General features: G+C 37.1%; 2 protein-coding genes across 3 annotated transcripts; one reads left to right on the forward strand and one right to left on the reverse strand.

Moving 5' to 3' along the window:
• The first annotated feature begins 2,395 nt into the window (after positions 1 to 2,395).
• Positions 2,396 to 15,833, forward strand: LOC145785998 (threonine--tRNA ligase 1, cytoplasmic-like). The gene is made up of 18 exons (XM_082597689.1): positions 2,396 to 2,642; positions 4,034 to 4,148; positions 4,293 to 4,421; positions 4,944 to 5,052; positions 9,223 to 9,343; positions 9,443 to 9,567; positions 9,643 to 9,778; positions 10,237 to 10,365; positions 10,761 to 10,868; positions 11,060 to 11,197; positions 11,824 to 11,990; positions 12,394 to 12,565; positions 13,061 to 13,189; positions 13,387 to 13,476; positions 13,826 to 13,914; positions 14,179 to 14,308; positions 14,900 to 15,121; positions 15,694 to 15,833. Exons 1-18 carry the CDS (start codon positions 2,409 to 2,411, stop codon positions 15,799 to 15,801), a joined length of 2,451 nt encoding a protein of 816 aa, XP_082453815.1. The 5' UTR covers positions 2,396 to 2,408; the 3' UTR covers positions 15,802 to 15,833.
• LOC145786000 (uncharacterized) lies at positions 4,761 to 6,794 on the reverse strand. 2 transcript variants are annotated; one of them, XM_082597691.1, is made up of 5 exons: positions 6,631 to 6,794; positions 6,173 to 6,275; positions 5,961 to 6,012; positions 5,740 to 5,824; positions 4,761 to 5,495 (listed from the first exon to the last, which is right to left on the reverse strand). In XM_082597691.1, exons 1-5 carry the CDS (start codon positions 6,686 to 6,688, stop codon positions 5,401 to 5,403), a joined length of 393 nt encoding a protein of 130 aa, XP_082453817.1. In that variant the 5' UTR covers positions 6,689 to 6,794; the 3' UTR covers positions 4,761 to 5,400. The 2 variants fall into 2 exon arrangements, with proteins under 2 accessions (XP_082453817.1, XP_082453818.1); XM_082597692.1 differs by lacking the exon at positions 6,631 to 6,794 and adding an exon at positions 6,412 to 6,450.
• Positions 15,834 to 15,993: the final 160 nt, after the last annotated feature.

Genomic DNA, 15,993 nt, shown 5'->3' on the forward strand with positions numbered 1-15,993 from the left:
TTTTCCATTTTTGTTCGATCTGGAGGCGATCGGTACGAAATTCCTACATCTCCATAATTCTTAAATAAGCTCGTGTTCGAAATTGTGAAATAATTCCCCGCTTCGTGCAAATTTTAGCTTACTTTAGTTTCACTTTTGAAATGAACTTTAAAGATGACTTACGAATCGTCATGTTTAAACAAAGCTTAGCCTACAGTAGTTACTTTCTCGTGGGACTGAAAACCTGTGTTGAAAGCTCGAAATTTGCTCTTGAAGAAAAATCTGTAGACTGTGCTAATTTTATTTTTTTTTCGGTAATAAATTGATTTGTTATATCGACCGCAAAATCACTCTTATCGTGCTCTTTTCAAGCAAACTTTCGGTAAAGATTTCGATAATTTTGTTTTCTGTGGCAAGCTTACCCTATATGTTGTCTCATTTAAAAGAAACTAAAAACTAGTTCTCAATTGTCTTAAACATTTCGAACAAGTAGCCTAATTCTTGACAAAATAGCAGAGAGTAGCCTACCACAATAAATTTTCTATTTGAATAAGATCACATAGGCTACTGATTAAGTCACACTTGTGTGGTGAAAGCTCTAATAAACTTGAATTTTCCGATTTAGTATGGCAGGCTACTCTTTACTTTTTTGATTATTTTATTACTACGCATTTTTTTGGATCATTGGAAAATTCAAAGAAAGATTTCAATAAAAACTTTAGTGACAACGTTTTATTTTGGAATTATCCTTCACAATCTAAGTCACGCTATTCCATGATTTGCGAAGACAAACACTTTTTTGATTGGCCGTTGCAGTTTTGATCCTCGGACTGAAAAACTTTTCTTGGAGTAAAATGCTAACAGTTTTGCGGAACCAATGCTGAGATTCTTTTGGGTTTATTCCCACTTCAAGTGGGAACGTCGGTGCAGTTTTCCATGTCTTCTGCCACATATTTTATCCATCTTTTCGATCTTCGTCAATTTTTTTTTAAACAACTTTTAATTGTCTTTTTCTGACGTAAGCTTTATCTCTCCTAACGACGTGACCCAACCGTACAAAGACGAAGATCGTGTCGCAAAAAGTTCAAGGAACGGAATCAATGCTGAAAGTTTCAAAATAAATTAATTCCTGCTGAAATTGGAAGGTGGAAATCTTTCAGTGATCGCTTTTTGATTGCAGCTACAGTACTTGCCGTTGAGCAAAATCTGAGCGCTACCGTATCTTGCTTTAACCTTAATTGAAGAAGGTGTTGCGACCGTGCCAAATTTCTTTCAACTTAATTAGCCTACTCACTGCGGTCACAAGCACGTTTTAACGTTATCGTTTTGTCGCTTCTACCTTTTCTCGACCTTTGCTATATTCACGTGCATGGTTTTTGCTGTGATGGTCAGAAATAAAAACAACTGAACTGAAACCTTTGCAGAAGCTATTTATTTTTTTGCTTTTACGCACTTACCTTGCTTGAAATGTAAGTCGTCCATTTCATTGCCACCGAGCCATAATTTTAATGTGATACCGTTTCCTACGTGCCAATTGCCATATATCAAATACAAGTTAGTTGTCGGCTAATTATGCGGAAAAAATATATCTTTTTAAGATGTTTATTTCTATCAACAAAACAACTGACAACTGTGGTTCCAAAATGTTTGTGTCGTTATTTTTTTTTAACTAGGCCTAATTGTCTTGTTTTGAAAGCAAGTCCGTCATAACGTTTGCGTTTTGTCGCTTCTACCTTTTTCTAGACCACCTTTCTTATGTTCAACATACATTGTTTTGTTGTTGTTATTGTCAGAAATAAAAGCGAACCGAACTGAACTTTATGGTTTTTAGTCGCTAGTCCTTTTCAACGAAAGTCCCTTTTTGTAGAAGACACGTTGAAGCTACGGTCTGATGGCTTTTACCATGACGTCATACATCAATCCAGTACATTGCTTGCGTTGAAATAATTACGGTACCGTAAAAACAACAAATATTAGCAGTTTTTTGTGTGGAGGAATAATTATGTAATGGCTTAATTATAGAACAGCGTTGCTGATACTTGCATAAGAAATTATTTTTTGCTCTTTTGACCGATGCACTTGCTGATGTAATGCTCCATCACGCAACATGCTGTCATGCTTCATTGGTTTTGTTGGCATGAAGATGTTTAGCATCAAGGTTTGGGGTTGGCTCTGAATATTTGTATAATAATAATAATTGTGTTTTTATTTGCGCTTAATTTCATTGAGTTCACGATGGTTATTGTATCAAATATCACACAAATTTTTGTGTTTAGGCTGGTTTGATGTGTTGTTAAGTACATTTTTGTTTGGAATATTTTAGAGCTGTGGTCGTTTTTGCATCAGATACTGTTAGTTTTCATCACTTAGTGATGATAATTTCTCTGTTAAAATGACATGTTATTAGGAAATTATTTGCTTTGAAGGTGATGGATGTAAGTTATGTGAATAAATTGAAAATTAATGCTGAAAGTTTGAAAGAATTAGATAAACACTTTCAGCAAAATAGTTATTTAGTTGGATTTTGTCCTTCTAATGTTGATACAGCTTTACTAGATAAATTAAAAACTCTTTCTATTGCTGCGGAAACGTTGCCTAATTTAAGCAGGTGGAAGAAACATATTTTAAGTATTTCACAAGATAAACACCCATATTTTGTTCAGGTACGGCTTCTAAAACACGTGTTTTTATACGTATTTAAAATGTTAAGTTATTTTATCATCAAAGGCAAACTTTCTTTAAACGTTAGGCCGATAGTATTCATATAGCTTATCTTTTAGGGTTTTATTTTCTTACTACTAATTATTTACTATTTGTGATTACACCTTGCTTTTTGTCTTAATCTTAACAATTTAGAAAGAGACAAGAAGTGGGCTTACAAATGGAAATTGACTAATAAAAAGTAAACTGTTTTGGACTAATTTGCAATTGATTATTATTAAAATATAACTTTAAATTATACTAAATTTATATCATTAAATTGTCACTAAACAAAGGTTGACTGCTAGCCTCACTGTTTTTTGGAAGTAGTTTTGCCAGACGTGCTTAGATCAATTATAATATACTGAAATTCGTATCATCGAAACTGTTTTTTTTGTAGCTTTAATTTTTTTGTGCAAACTGTTACAATAATAATAATGATCTTTCTTCTTAATTTGCTTTTTTTAAATGCTTATTTTTAACTTTTTATCGCTAGGCTACCGTTTGTGGAACCAATGCAGTTGGTACACGTGTTGTCATTCTGTAGTGGGCAGTTTTGTAGCCGGCAAGGTTCGGATTTTTAATTTTTTTAAAGGGCATCTCGGAGGGTTCATGAGCGTCAAAAAAGGCGAACTGGCAATTCCAGATCTTTAAAGACTTTTTTACTTTACGGTCCGTGTCGTCAATCATAAAAGGAAACTCAAATGTATATATTGGGTTATATGGTATCTAGGTTTTTTTTCTGTTGAACCCTCGAAAACGTAGGCTATTGTATACTGTATAGATTGTTTATTTTCTGTTATCTAACCCAAGGGTCATCAAACTTTTTTCTCTGAGGGCTGGATTGCTGCGAGATTAACAGCTGCGGGCCAGATGCAAATTGCAAAAAGATATACAACTATTTAGAATCTCCATTGACTTGAATTGAGCACAATAAATAACAAAGTCAGTGGTGGAAGTCAGAATAAAGTATACAACACAACCTAAAAGTTAATTATTTAGCACTGGTATCATACTGTCCAAATGCTTCTGCTTATGATGTCTAGTCTGGCCGGTATGGTATGATTTGCTTAAACAGAGATATCGCACTGATGAAACATTGATATTTTGAACAACAAAGTTTGTGATGTCATAAAAAGAAACAATATGGAAAAATCATTAGCAGGTTGCGTGTTGCTCAACAGCAACGTCAGTCCTTTACAAAAAGTTTGGTAACTTTTTTCCTTAACAGTTGTAGTGCAGCTGTTATCTCCGCAGCACGTGGCGGCCGAATGAAATCAGTCCACGGGCAGGTTCTGGCCCGCGGGCCGTAGTTTGGTGACCCTGTTATATTTTAACTTTACTTTTTCTACAGATATCTTCATCTAAGCCTGATAAATCAACCAAAGCCATGTCTGACAACCAGCAAAATAAAGAAAATGCAAAACCCCCCAAAAACCCTGCTACCAAAAATAAAGAAAATAAAAAAGGTTAATTTCTGTACAATGAGAAGGAATTGTACTTTTTTGCTGTATATTTACACTTGTACGGATTGAAATATGACCTAATTGAGCTGAGTCAATATTGTACTTTGACAAAATCCTTGGACAAAATCTTTATTTTGGTAAATGAAGGAAAGAAGACTACTGGTGAAGGAGATGCATCATCAGGATGTAAGGAACTAAACCCATGGCCAGAATATATCCAGGAACGTCTTGATTTATATGACAAGCTGAAAGTGGAATCTGATGCTATGAAAAAAGGCAAGGATTAAAAGTTGCTTCAAAATTGCAATTGAGTTGTTTAATTGTTAAATGATTGAAAACGGAATTTTACCTGGTGCTCATATACCAATACCATGAATGTTTTTTTAACTTCTAGGGCCAAAGGTCTATCGCTTTACCACTCCATGTTGTCAACGTTTGCTAGAAGAGGTGAATCGTCTAACATGAAATAATATCTTGTTGGAATTCCTCCAGGACTATGGAGAAAAATGTTTTTGACACTGTTGGAATGAATGCTTAAAATGTTGCTGAGCTATCCCCTTATAATCTGACTATAGCTTTTATTTCTACACCAGACAATGAAAATCTTCAGCACTTGTGAATTTAATGGAAAGCATATTATATTACGTAGCATAATTGAGCTAAGCCGCTATGTTGTATGCGAGTTTCCATCATAAACTGTGTCAAATTCTAAAATCTCACAAAATTGATTGCTATGTTTATTTCTCACTTCATGTTACGTAATTGTTATTAATATTTATTGCTGTATTTTCAATTTAGAGAGACAAGAAACCCAAGCAGCACCCATCAATATAACTTTACCCGATGGAAAGATAGTGGAAGGGAAATCATGGATTACAACACCTTACCAAGTAGCACAGGGGATAAGGTACTTTGGAAAATTGTAAGATAAATTTTGACTTTGCACTATAACTATAACGAGTAAGAACACCACACACTTCAACCATCAGTTGTGTATTTATCAAAACTTAAAAAAAATACATACAATGTTTAAAGTTTTGTTTTTGATAAGGAGACAACGAAATGATCATACGGTCTACCAGCAATTGCCACCCTGGAAAGCATAACTATTCAACAGTTTAACCAAATTGGCTACAACTAAAAAAGAACAGAAGCTGATACTTCGGCTAGTAGGCTAATACTCATGCTAATATGGATTTTAGAAATCTTTTGTTTCGTGGGTTGTTGAAGTCGCTTCTCCAGACCTTTCGTGTGTTTAGGCATGGAGTTTCAAATTTTTATTTTGAATCCTTTTGCCATCAAGATTGTCCAGTTCATGATGTTTAGCTTCATCACTTTTATCATGCTTGTCTTGACCAGGAAAATAAAAAAAATCAAATTTGATTGTTAGTTTTCATGTAAGCCTGTATTGGACAAAAGTACAGCACCAGTAGCCTACTATCACTAGATTACTATACTTTATATATAAATTTTTATGCCACATAAAACTAACAAATAACTCGAGCAGCTAATTGCAATCATCAAATTACGTAAATCAATGTTGCATACTTTTTTTTGAATAAAAAAACAGCTCGTTTTTAATATGGATGCTCACTTTCTTCAACCAGCTTTGGTTTGTACTGCATAAGTTGAACTGCTCGTTGTCTCTCGTCAAAACCTCCTACGTTTGTGCTAGATATCTGGAATAATTATGCGTAGTTCTGCCAATGGCTTTTGATGTTATTTGCACTGAGTCAGAGTTTATTTATGATTTGCATTTAGTGGTTATTCATTTCTTTACAATTAACTATTTGATGTACGGTTGCATTACCATACCTTCAATTCTTTATCTTCTGGTCCTCCGGAGTTCCATATCCCATAAACTTTCCTAAATATAAATTATTTTACTGAAGTTACGTAGAAAGATGCAAAAGATTACTGTATAAGTTTGGTTGTTTTGACTTGAACAGCCCCAGCAAAAAAATATATGTCAACAATTTCACAGTCACACTTGTAGGCATATTCAGATTAGTAGAATATAATTTTACCGTTTCTGCTGTTCGACTTTTCTTCTGACATGGCGGATCACTTGTGTTTCCGAGAATATGGCAACTGTTGTTATGAGCGCCACAAGTGTTGTAATTCCAGCAACTGCAAATAAGATACAATTGTGCTGCTGACACAGAAAGTGACAATGAAGAATTTTGAAGTATGCTGTATATTCAAGACCTCAATTTCGATAATTTTACAAGCATAATGTGGTTATCTTATGTTTCACAACGCTCACACAGTCGGCTGGATTTCCTTGTGTGTTCCAACATTCCAGTTTCTTGCCATGTAAGTGTCACCCGAATGTCCATTGTTTTAAGTTAAGAAATTTGTCACAGTCACAATGAACATTAAGATTAAAGAAGTACATAACAGTTTATAAAAGGAATTAAATGCAGATTGACATGATTTTCTAACTGTTTTGCTGGTCATTTTGAACAGTTCACACTTTTCTTACCTATTACTAAGCTTAGAAAGAGGCATCCAACGTCCGTGAGTGAACCCAATAAACGCATGTTATTAAAATAATTTTCAAGCAACTTCGAGAAAGTTAAATAGTAGCCAACAAGAATCGACCTCCAAAATTACAGTATAATATATAACTGGTTATTTTCAACCTTAGTTACTGTCCATGGGAAAGAGTATTGTTTGTAGCACTAGTTGCAACGTTCATCTGATGAAATTGAAAGTAAAATTAACAACAAACAAGATGGTTTATTGCTTCACTGACGTTTCGCGCACCATGACAATGTGCAATGTGCATCCTCAGAGCGAATAACATACAAAATAAAATTTCACCAGGTTATATACTGCAGTGCGATTGAAGGCAAGAACGTCAGTGAAGCAATAAACCATTTTGTTTGTTGTTAATTTTACTTTCAATTTCATCAGATGAACGTTGCAACTAGTGCTAGAAACGATAATTGTCCTGATGAACACCCAAGCTTTTCAGTACTTAGAAAGAGTATTTTTAATCAATAAAGCTATGCTGCCATTTGTTGATTTTTTTTCAATGCTAATTTATTATTCCTCTCCTTGGCTTTCTTCATAGTTCTGTGCAATGACCAAGAACCAACGCCTAAACTTGTAACCCTTGTTTGGGATCATCTCTTTCCTGTAGTTTACCTTCACCACTGCGCTGTGAGTACATAAGTTTCGGTTTAGCTTTTATGGTACAACCTTATGCAAAAGTAGAGACGGCTAACGCCTTGCCTTGTCATTCAGAGATAACAATCTCAGTTGCAAGGAACACATTCATATATGTTGTGAAATGCGCATTGCTTAGGATTGGCAAGCTTTCATATCAATCCTTAACTCTTTCTGGGTCTTTTTCGCGTTAGGGAGCGCTGAGTTTCACTAAACCCTTTTTTCTTTCTTGCGATTGGCCTGGTGTTGTTACAGAGCAAAGTGCATAATCAATCTTTGTTCAGCATTACCGCCTGCTTGATGGACAAGTGTGATTGAAGTTTTCCAAGTAGATGTAGAGAATGAAGAAAGTTTTTATTTACCATCAAAATAAATGAAACTTTACAACAACACAACATTGTTTTTGTACTAACGCCTGAATATGATAATCTTGCTATTAATGCAGGTAACCTAGATATGTACAATTGTACATTGTCATTGAGACCCCGATCGAACGAAAATGAAAGTCGCCATACTCGAGTTTCCCCTTGTTTGGGATCATCAGTGGATGAAACTCGAGTATGGCGTCTTCCATTTTCGTTCGAGCGGTGTCTTAAAGACTTTACAAATCTTCCCATCCCCTTAATTAATATGTACAATAAAAAATATATTAGTTAAAAACTAAGGTTTAACTTATAGTTTCGGGAGAGAGTTTGCTTTTTTATACCAAAGACAGGCAAGACACAACAATAACACAGGGTTGAGTTAAATGTGAAGCATTGCTTGTCCATTCCGTTTGTGGGAAAAGAATCCAAAACGTTTGCTCGTAAAATCGGACAGTTTATGAAAAATAAATTTGATGTGGACGTTTTTCCTGTTTATAAAACATTTAAAATTAGTTCGTATTTTCAACTAAAGTCCCAGACGCCTTCGTCTCTCTGCTCAAATGTCGTATATTGTTTTACATGTCCGTGTGATTCGGCATTGACGTACATCGGTATGTCCACCAGACATTTGACCACGAGAGTACGGGAGCATCTGAACTTTAGAGACTTAAAGAAAAGTGCCATCAAGGACCATATCATGGATTGTTCTTTTTGCACAGATCAAAAATTCTCTGCTGACTCATTTAAAATTTTACGCAAAGGCAAATCCCAATTTGACACAAAAATTCAGGAAGCGTTGTTAATCAAACGCTACAATCCAAATCTAAACAAACAATTATTTGCCAGTGGCGCCTCCATTCTCCTTAATATTTATTAGCCTAGTTGTATCACGTACTCCGTGGTGCAAATTCGTTTGTAACTTAATCATGCAGTTGCCTTTTCTTAATGTAATTTTTCGTCTGTCTGTATGTTTTCCACTCCAGTGCTTTCAATCGTGCGTGTTTCTCGATGCTTTTAGTTAGTTACGGTAGTCACTGTCAAGAAGTGAAATTTATTGTAGTTTATAATTATTTACAGATTCCTGATGAGGACTTAAGTTAAGTCGAAAACGTTTGATATGATGAACTATTTGTAAATATGTAATATACTGTTGTAATGCTCAACCCTGTGTTATTGTTGTGTCTTGTCTGTCTTTGGTATAAGGTTTAACTGTACCGAACTAAAAAGTACATGCGATACTGAACTTTTGAAACTGAACTTATTTTGTCTATACTTTGACCACTGTAAACTTTTGAAAGTATTGCTTTTACCATAGGAAAGAATTTGTATAATTTCCTATTTTCAATGTGGTTAAATATCTAAATTTCCTGGTAAGGTGTCATGGAGTCAGAAAACGTTTCAAAATTGAGATATTATATTCTGTTGTTGCTTAATTTTCTTTAAATGTGATACAACCATTACCGTATGTGTTAAAGAATAGTGCATTGTGCTTTTCTGTTGTATTTTTATTATAAATGCTACTTTTGTGCTCATTGCAGTCAAGGATTAGCCGACAACTGTATCGTTGCCAAAGTCGACAATGCTGTGTGGGATCTAGACCGACCGTTGGAAGGGGACTGCAAGATCCAACTCCTCAAATTTAACGATGAAGAAGCTCAGGTATGGATTTAGGCGTGGGAGAGTTCGCTTTTCGTCACCGATTTTAAATCAAAATTGCATCATTTATTGGGTTGGTATTACAAGCATCTCATTTCTTAGGCTGTGTATTGGCACTCTACCGCTCACATTCTTGGTGAGGCTATGGAGCGGACTTATGGCGGTTGCCTTTGCTACGGGCCTCCTATTGAACAAGGATTTTACTATGATATGTTTATGGATGGAAGGTATGGTTTTATTGGAAGAGAGAACTTCATTTATATTCTTGGCATTTTTGGATCATAAATTCAATTTGTGTTCAGGCAAGTTTCAGACAAACATGACTTTCCGGTCATTGACAAAGTAATGAAGTCGATTTTGAAGGAAAAACAACCGTTCGAACGACTCGAAATAACCAAAGATAACCTACTGAAAATGTTCGAATACAACCCCTTTAAGGTATCTTTTCGCATTTCTTTTATAAAATCTATTCGCTTACCGTATGTAAATGATTTCATTCTTTACTAAATTCTGAAAACTTTGCTTGTTCAGTGAAATTACCAATGAAGAAAAGTGAATAGGTGAAGGTGAATAGGTGAAAAAAGAAAAGTGAATCAAAGGAGAATGAAATATTTCTTTGAATCAACATTGTCTTCACTCCAGCAATAGAAATGTAGTATATTCGTTCTTTCGTCTTAATTTTAAAAGCTTTAAAACTTGTGTAGTTTTTTTTTTTTCAAATACAAAGCAATACTTAGAAAATCTCTGCAAAGTTTAGTCACATTCCAATGCGCTTTTCATTTAGTATTTGTTGTGTTTTGCTGTTGCGTGTGGCAAGCACAACTAGACTGCAGGCTTGAGCATTTAATCGAATGTGCCCAAAGTGTACCAGTATTACAACTTGCTTTTATTTGTAGGTGCGCATTCTGAACGAAAAAGTGACTACCCCCACCACAACCGTGTACAGATGTGGCCCGCTTATCGACCTATGCAGGGGTCCGCACGTACGGCATACAGGGAAGATTAAAGCTTTTCAGTTGTACAAGGTGAGTGCCTTTACGGTACATGGAACCTCGATCAGTAAATTGTCTTCATGACAATGGTACGTTATATGTAAAATAATAATGTGTGTTTTAAATGTTTTTATATAGCCCTGCCGGCCTGCCCCTGTATCAATCGCAGATATACGTTGCTGAGGACTCAAAGCGTTACTTTATGAAGCAGACAGTGTCAATGCAGGCGTATAGAGGCGCAACGGAGTGTATTATTATCCGAATCCATTCCATTGCTGAGTACCAAGCAGGAGTAACGTTCAGTGCCACTTTTAAAAAGTTTTTGGTATGACTGGACAGGGAATCGAACCCTTGCCTACCGATTCAGAAGCGGACACACTAACCACTGAGCCAACGAGCCATTTTTTTCATGCTTAATTTTTCCACAGAACTCAGCGACATACTGGGAAGGCAAGGCCGACATGGAATCGCTACAACGAATCTATGGAATCAGTTTCCCTGACAAGAAGGAATTGAAGGAGTGGCAACAATTTCAGGTCTTGTAACATCGCCATTTTCAATTAATTTAAATTAATTAATTAATAAAAGCATATTAAAGATATTTTAGAATTGATATTCCTCGACCCAGGTGGAGTTGATTGGCCAGAAAAAGTGTTGGTCAGAGTCAATTTGCCAGAGAAAGTGTAGTCCTGTCATTCAGAAAGTTTACAAGATTTTTTCACTTCAGGAGGAAGCAAAGCAAAGAGACCATCGGAAGATTGGAAGAGAGCAGGAATTGTTTTTCTTCCACGAGTTAAGTCCTGGAAGTTGTTTTTTCTTTCCAAACGGAGCCTTCATATACAACACTCTCATCAATTTCATCAAAGTAAGATAGCATCCGACTGATGCCTGAAAACAAGTTTTCATTTTTTATCTTGATGTGCCTGCGCTTTACCTCATTTCCAGGTCGCTCTAATGACGAAGAGACCTTCAATTTGTAGAACGATGTTCGTTCCAACTCAGCCTATATTAGCAGAGCATAATACCATGGAGTGACTTAAATCACTAATCATAGCGAAAACCTCCTATATCCCCCAAAAAGAATCGATAGATGAAACTGTAGAGGTTAAATTAATGGTGATTTAATTAACTTTACATGCCATGCTCACAATCTTGCGTTAAGCGATCTTGTTGCATTAGCACTAGCCAAGTTACGAAACAACATTTAGTTGTTAGGAGTTACAGCACAAAGCACACCTGTGTCATATTTTTTCGGCCGTTAGGTGAATTTCTAGTTGCTTCCCAGACAGCAAAACCCGTCATTTTTACATTGATTCACGGTCTGCAGACGTTGAATCAATGTAAATATGACGAATTTTGCTGTCTGGGTGAGAAGTATAACCTGCAAAGCATTGGTTTGAATTCTACTTTGTCCAAAGACAATCATGATAGGTGACGTGCCCGAATGCCATTTTGGTCTTCAAACCCTAAATTAATTCTGTTTCATTCCAGGAGGAATACAGGAAGAGAGGTTTCCAAGAGGTCATATCCCCGAATATTTACAATTCCAAGTTGTGGAAGACGTCAGGACACTGGGAACATTATTCTGACAATTTATTTTCTTTCGGCGTCGAAAAAGAAACGTTTGCACTAAAACCAATGAACTGTCCTGGCCACTGGTGAGCCTTAGATTTTCAGCAATAGGATTTAAGTGTAAGCGGTTCAGTTTCCTCTGATAACATGCAAACGTTGCCCGAGTATCGGAGCCTTAGTTTGCTGCTGGAGTTATCTCTAACCAAGTGCGCCCGCCCTCTTAATTTTTACATTCGTAGCGTGTGGTGTGGGATTTATTTCAGGAAAATGAAATGTTGGCATAATCATTGTACGGTCAGAACTCAACCAAGTGTGCTCGAATTCGGTTTGCGGTTTTTTTTTAGTGGAAATCGAACAATCCAAACTTAAAAGAAAAATTCCTTTTAACAATCATAATGGTCATAATCTAACCACGGCACTGCACTGGAGCTGTGTCTTAAATGCTCAACCTGTCCAACATTGCATTTCAACCGCCTTAAAACATTTCAGCTTGATGTTCGCGAACCGTAACCGGTCATGGAGGGAGCTACCACTCCGTTATGCTGACTTCGGAGTTCTCCACCGCAATGAGCTTTCTGGAGCCCTCACAGGCTTAACAAGGGTCCGACGCTTCCAACAAGACGATGCGCACATATTCGCTCGCCCGGAGCAGATCAAACAGGTTTGTTCTTATATATCTGCTATCGACAATTCACTATAGACAATATTTTCAGTCCTGTCTGACTAGAGGGGTATCACGTTCGATTTGCGAAACACCAATGTGTTGTTAAACATGTAATGTTAAACAACAATGTAATGTTAAACACCAAACAAACACCTCTGTGTTGACCACTGCTAGGGTCAATTTTCAATTGAATCTTTTTACGTGCCGTGAACAAGTTGGTTTTCTACAAGAAACTTAAAACCGCTTTAATACTAACTTATTTCTTTTACATGCCTTTTAAAAAGTGGGATTTATAAATCAGAAAAATATGACCATTCTCGTCTGACCTGAAGTATGACCATTATGACCAAAAAATATGTCTGATCCACGTCATATTTTGCCCGCTTACTTTCGAAAACAAAGTTTTACCCACCTCTGAAGACGTTGAACCAATGTAAAAAAAGTTAAGTTACTGGCTGAAAACTTCTTGCTAAACGCAATTACATTCCCCAGGAAATTTGTGGAGCATTAGACTTTCTCCAGACAGTCTATGAAACATTTGGTTTCACTTTCAAGCTTTTCCTGTCCACAAGACCCGAAGATTTTCTGGGAGAAATTGAAGTCTGGAACGACGCAGAAAAGGTTGGTCGAAAGACTATAACAAACTATTAGCGGTACTGCGTTCAGCGTTACGATATTGAAATGTGTTGCTGAAAAGGTTTATATGCAAAATCTTTCCCACGTGAGAAGTTGTATTTGATCGGTACCCCTGAATTTTCGCTTTTTCGAGAGGATACACTTGTGAAAGTGTTTGAAAATTCTTGTATTTTTACTTCCAGCAATTGTCGGACTGCTTGAACGAATCCGGTCACCAGTGGAAGCTGAACCCAGGCGACGGTGCCTTCTATGGACCAAAGATCGACATTCAGGTAAATGTCGTAGCGTCAAAAATAAAGTTGACAGCAAACTTTTCTACCTCGATAACAAATTTATGAGGTAATCGTACGTCATCATATCGTCATAGAAGGTTTCGTTTTTGCCGATGACTTGTTAATATTTGCTGTCATCTGTGTAAACTTGAAGATTTAGATTGTGGACGGAAGGCAAGAAAGCCAATCTTCGTCCACCATGAGGCATGCCTTTAAATGTTCTGCCAAAGACACAGCCACATGCTCTTTAGCAGCGTCGAACCGACGACCGTTCGAACACCAAGCTAAGGCTCTCACCACTAACGGGAGGGATCGGTACTCTCTGAACCAGTTGTTCCTTTTAACCCAGATAATGGACGCCCTTCGCCGCCCTCACCAGTGCGCTACGATACAACTCGACTTCCAACTTCCCATTCGCTTTAACCTCAACTACGTCACGTGAGTTGTACGTTTGGTGTCGTCACCAAAATTTGGTTAACCGTTATAGTGAAAATTTTTTTATCATATTTACTTTTACATTGCCGTCCCCCATGCGTCCCCTAAAATACAAATACGTGAGGACAATATTGCCGCTTACCTTAGTTTCTTGAAAAAGAAATAAACGTAAAATATAAAAATATTTTTATTTTTTTTTTAATAAAAAAAATATCTTAAGTACCATCAGCTTTGCAACATAGCCTGGTCATAAATATGAATTTGCAGAGGTGAAGGAGACGAAAAGAAGAGGCCCGTGATCATCCATCGAGCTGTCCTTGGTTCCGTTGAGCGAATGATCGCCGTCCTTACTGAAAACTATGGAGGAAAATGGCCGCTGTGGCTCTCACCAAGACAGGTATGTAACCTTATTCGAACAAGGGAAGCCATATACTCGCATTTCGTATTTATTTAATGTAGAATTAGTTTTTTTCAAAGACTTGACCAGGCATAGCCGAAAACGCTTGTTATATTTGATTGTTACTCATTTTCGTTTCCTTATGGTTAAGTAACCTCTCTGAAATTGCATTTAATCTATCGACAATGTATGAAAATGACATGCACCCGTTAAGTCATGTTCCAATGGGGCTTCGCCGACTCACCATCATGTGGCTCTGATATTCATACCACATTCTCTACCAATGTCCTGTATACCGACCCAAGGATAGCCATGTAGAGTTTGTAGACCTAACAACGCTCGATGACCACACAATGCATTGGCTGCTGCGCCTGGATGCTGCATTGGCTGCTGCGCCAAACAACGTGACCTGCGGCTGCCTCAAACGCAAGACGAACCCGTTAAGCGACCGTTCTATCTGCCAAACATGCGCCACGGTTATGCCTCGTACTTTACAGTCATACGTGGTGCGAAGCCTAAAACTAAGATCTTTTGCTTACACGAGAGCTTTGTACGAGCCGTTTGCACTGTCAAACTATTTGTTCGCTGTAGGTCATGGTTCTGGCCGTCTCAGCAAAATTCGACAACTACGCGGAATCTGTGAGGTCACGTCTTCACGAGGCTGGCTTCCAGGTGGACTTGGAGCGTGACCCAGGACTGACCTTGAACAAGAAGATTCGGAATGCCCAACTGGAGCAATACAACTTTATCCTGGTCGTTGGGGAAAAGGAGGAGACGAACGGAACGGTCAACATCCGGACTAGGGATAATAAGGTAACGAACCAGCTTGCCGATTACATCGATTGGTCGATTACATCGATTAAACGTCTGGAAATATTAAATTGATGCAAAAAGAACGTAATTAGCTCGAGACGACTCATTTTTCCTTGGCAGTCAAGTGCAGACAACCATCCCTCAATGTATATTGTGATTCTCGGGAAGAAAAATATACGCAACAGTTTTGTGCAAAATGCATTTTAAAGGTCCATGTCGTGCTGCTTCAAAATAGCTCTGAACCTTAGCAAGTTAAAACTGGCCAAAAATTCTTCCCAAGTTCAGCTTATCAATATTCTGGTAGTTTCTTCTCTCGATGTATTGCAGGTTTTGTACCGTATCTAATTTCTTTTCAGACCGCGGTATTTTAGGGGAGTTTACAAACACACCATAACATTGCTTAATAATACACTTTGGGCCAGTTTTAAAACGAATATTTTGATTTGAAGTAGGCTACTTCTGGCAACACTGTTCTACTAAATAGCTAACCTTCGCATTACATGCTCCCATGAAATACCATTTTACCCCAAGAACAGTGAAATACATGAAATGTTTGTTTATTCATTTACCAGGTTCACGGAGAACACAGTGTGGAGGTAGTGATTGAACGGTTGCGGCGATTCATCCAAACACGGCACAAAAATGCAGAAGACGAGTTTGACAACGTGCCGTCACAATAAATCCCCTTTGTTTTTAGGGCAGTAGCGTAATTTATAAGTTGATGCTGTTACCTAAATTGCCGCCGAAGCTGGTACTGTTCAAACGTACAATGGTTGGGTATATTGTGTCGGTATCTATTTGTTGCATTTCAAATAAACATCATGTGTGATAAAATAAAACTTGGGTGATATGATCGTCAGCACGCTGTAGCT

Source organism: Aplidium turbinatum, chromosome 16 (assembly GCF_918807975.1).
Source record: "Aplidium turbinatum chromosome 16, kaAplTurb1.1, whole genome shotgun sequence".
NCBI classification, from domain to species: Eukaryota; Metazoa; Chordata; class Ascidiacea; order Aplousobranchia; family Polyclinidae; genus Aplidium; species Aplidium turbinatum.

What these genes read in the sequence shown, in the direction of transcription:
- LOC145785998 (XM_082597689.1), top strand. Translation starts at nt 2,409, where the DNA reads ATGGATGTAAGTTATGTGAATAAATTGAAAATTAATGCTGAAAGTTTG. An exon ending in ATGAACTGTCCTGGCCACTG is followed by an intron (nt 11,991 to 12,393) that starts GTGAGCCTTAGA and finishes AAAACATTTCAG; the next exon opens with CTTGATGTTCGCGAACCGTA. An exon ending in GACCAAAGATCGACATTCAG is followed by an intron (nt 13,477 to 13,825) that starts GTAAATGTCGTA and finishes CTTTTAACCCAG; the next exon opens with ATAATGGACGCCCTTCGCCG.
- LOC145786000 (XM_082597691.1), bottom strand. Translation starts at nt 6,688, where the DNA reads ATGCGTTTATTGGGTTCACTCACGGACGTTGGATGCCTCTTTCTAAGC. An exon ending in CTTTCTAAGCTTAGTAATAG is followed by an intron (nt 6,276 to 6,630) that starts GTAAGAAAAGTG and finishes TCTTATTTGCAG; the next exon opens with TTGCTGGAATTACAACACTT. An exon ending in AAAGTCGAACAGCAGAAACG is followed by an intron (nt 6,013 to 6,172) that starts GTAAAATTATAT and finishes ATTTATATTTAG; the next exon opens with GAAAGTTTATGGGATATGGA.